Source organism: Austrofundulus limnaeus, unplaced genomic scaffold (genome assembly GCF_001266775.1).
Source record: "Austrofundulus limnaeus strain Quisiro unplaced genomic scaffold, Austrofundulus_limnaeus-1.0 Scaffold64, whole genome shotgun sequence".
NCBI lineage: Eukaryota > Metazoa > Chordata > Actinopteri > Cyprinodontiformes > Rivulidae > Austrofundulus > Austrofundulus limnaeus.
In genome coordinates, this window is record NW_013952466.1 from 2,060,815 (window position 1) to 2,063,778 (window position 2,964).

A 2,964-nucleotide genomic window follows, 5' to 3' on the forward strand; every position below is an offset into this window, starting at 1 on the left:
CAGTTAAATTCAGTCTATCTAGGAGGCACAGTTTATATGGATAGTATTTATTTTTTACAATAACAAGCTGGAATGAAAACAAGAAAAATTAAATAAAAGTAACGACTTTCTACTTCTTGTTTTTTAAATGTAAGGAGTAGAAAGTACAGATAACTGTGTGAAAATGTAAGAAGTAGAAGTAAAAACTAGGCTGAAAAATAATTTCTCAAGTAAAGTACAGATACCCAAAAAATTCTACTGAAGTACAGTAAAAAACGTATTTGTACTTAGTTACTTTACAGCTCTGTTTTACAGTGTATGAGAATCTGGATTTCTAAGTTTAAAAATAGTCTCCAGGAGCAGGTTTTTACGTATCTGCCAGGCAGCCAGCCACTTCCCTCGTGCTGGGAAACCCATTCCTGTGGTCTGTTCACGCCATCAGTTGGTCTCCTCTGCTCGACACATCACCTGTTTTTTTGCACATCTGACAGAGCGATGCGCTGTGTTGCAGGAGCAGGATGTACTGTATCATTTCACAGACGAGTTGGGTTTTCTGCATGAAACTCTCCTGCGTGGTTAGAGGGTTTTAGGACAGGTTGAACTGATACGTAGGTGGATGTGAAACTCCTCTCTGCTGCTTGCCTCCTACACTTAACTCGGTGGCAGTTGGAAGAAAGAAATAAACAAAACTGAGGTAAACAAGTTTTTWAAAAAGGAGCGGCGCAGTGAGAGTGAGTGGTTGTTTCCGAGTCCCTGTGATGGACATGCAACCCCACCCCTCTTGCAYAGAGACTGCTGGAGGTAGGTAGCAGCTCCCTGCAACCCCCCCACCCCCCAAAAAAAGCTGGATGGATTGGAGCATTAAAGGCAACGTGTCACTGAGGGCAGAAACATAAAATAAATGACTGAAAGGGAATACAGAGCTGCTGCAACCACCAGAGACAGAAATCAAAACTTTCGGTAAGAGATGAAAGAGCAAGCTCGGCTGATTGATGTCCTGTTTTGATTAAGATCACGCTACGCTGAGCTGCTTTCTATTACACAGTTTGGGAGGGGGGCTGCAAAACAAAGCAGMATTTCCAGTCAGAACCAGAAACAAAATCTGTATGACACAGACACCAGCTGACAGCTCAACCACAATATCTGCAATTTATGACCAAGAACACAACGTTTGCCATTATACAGTATCAGGGACAGACCTCATTTCAGTGCTGCTGGCAGTTTCAGTACTTAGACTGGATCATTTTCACCTGCTTACTACCAAATTAACAGTTTCATGCCAAAATTTGTACAAAAGACAACTGTAGCAAATTAATATACTAAATATAAATAATTTATTAGAGCTTTTCATCAACTAAAAGTCTTAAATCAAAGTTACAATAAGGAGTTCAGATCAAAGCATTGCAGTTTCACTTTCTATAGACCCCAACTGAAGGATTTAAATGTGAAAAGGAAGGATTTAAAAGCGTTTGCCCATTGATCAGTCTTCAGATTTTTTTTGTTGTTGTTTGTTTGTTTGTGTTGGCGCGTGGCCTGCGCAGAGCTGAGGTCGGTGCAGGAGAGCGAGGAGCTGATGGTGAACGTGGCCGCCGCCATCAACAACCTYTCGTTTTACCAAGAGGAAAGCTCCGAGATCCGACACAGTCGGCTCGCCATCGCAAAGCGTGAGACCAGGAGCTCGGGGAGAAAACCACCAGACCAGTTCTGCTACATTTTCCTCTTTGTCACATTTTTTTAATTTTTATTATTATTTTTTTCATGTTTTACAGTGATGTTGAAGATGATGTCTACCTCGAGTATGGAGGCCGTGCTCGAGGCTGCTCGTGTCTATGGAAACTTGTCCCAGCACAGGGACGTGCGAGACTTTATTATGCAAAATAAAGGTATATGTCCACCATTACTGCACACRGGAAACATATTCTCAAACTTTGCTTTACTTTATGTCCAGTCTTTTTTTTCTTAAACCATTTGCAAACTGTGTAAGTTAGTTTCACCCTGTACTTTAAAGAGCAACACTTGGACTCCTGTTATAGATGTGTTTTTTTATTATTATTTATGATGATGAAATGCCCTCTCTAATGAAGGGGCTTTCACAGAGTTGCTCATAACATARACCACCATGGATGCTGCTTCTCATCTATGTGCTGATAACAAGCTGCCTGACTCCTTTCCTCTTCGGTAGCGTCCATAATCAGGGTTCCCCCGGATCCTTAAAAAGTCTTAAAAGGCCTTGAATTCATCAATCCAAAAATAAGGCCTTAATTAGCCTTAAAAGGTCTTAAATCAATCCTCAGAAGTCTTAAAAACGTTAACACATTGTAGAATGACTGTAATTTGTATCAAATATTAAAAATAATTGGTAACATTAATTTATTTTTAAAATATTCCCATTCAGATGTTCCCCTCTGACACCACTTCACATGGAAATATCTCATTTAAGCTGCCCATCCGTGGCTTCGATCATGTGAAACCACCTGTAACTCTTGTAAAATTCACATCCCAGTCATTAGAATGGTGTTATTTAACGTCTACGTTTGAACATGCAGAAACACAAACAGGAAGCGCACTGATAAACCAGGTCATTGCAGCAAACAGCTTTGCAGAAAGCTGAGTGTTTAAGCAAGCTCAAGACTTTTGAACACACTCCCGTGTGCCGGTGTGTGACGTTGAAGCCAGGTTTATCTGCAAGGCCAGCTCCGCCGAGCGTCAACATGCCCACTGACTCTGCTGATAGTGGTGAAATTATCTCCCTCTCCCACGCTCCGTCATCTTTCTCTCCTCCTCAGTGCACAAGTTTGCGGTCGCCCTGCTTGACTCAAAGAGAGCCGAGACGTGTCTCTCMGCCTGCGGGGTCCTGACCAACCTGGCTCAAGATCCTCCCAACAGACTCTGCCTCGCACTAGAGGGGGCCTCGGCCAAGTAAGAGCAAAAGCATTCAGAGATTATAGCATCTGTGTCTCCTGCAGATGTTTTTTTTTTTTTTTT

The 2,964-nt window shown here is 42.0% G+C and overlaps 1 protein-coding gene across 1 annotated transcript in view; it reads left to right on the forward strand.

Annotated features, from left to right (window-relative positions):
- armc2 (armadillo repeat containing 2) overlaps positions 1 to 2,898 on the forward strand; it is a gene marked incomplete at its 3' end in the record, with an annotated part of 16,049 nt that extends 13,151 nt beyond the window's left edge. The window contains 3 exon segments of the mRNA XM_014010015.1: positions 1,521 to 1,643; positions 1,749 to 1,862; positions 2,766 to 2,898. Coding sequence (XP_013865469.1) covers positions 1,521 to 1,643; positions 1,749 to 1,862; positions 2,766 to 2,898 — 370 coding nt within the window.
- Positions 2,899 to 2,964: the final 66 nt, after the last annotated feature.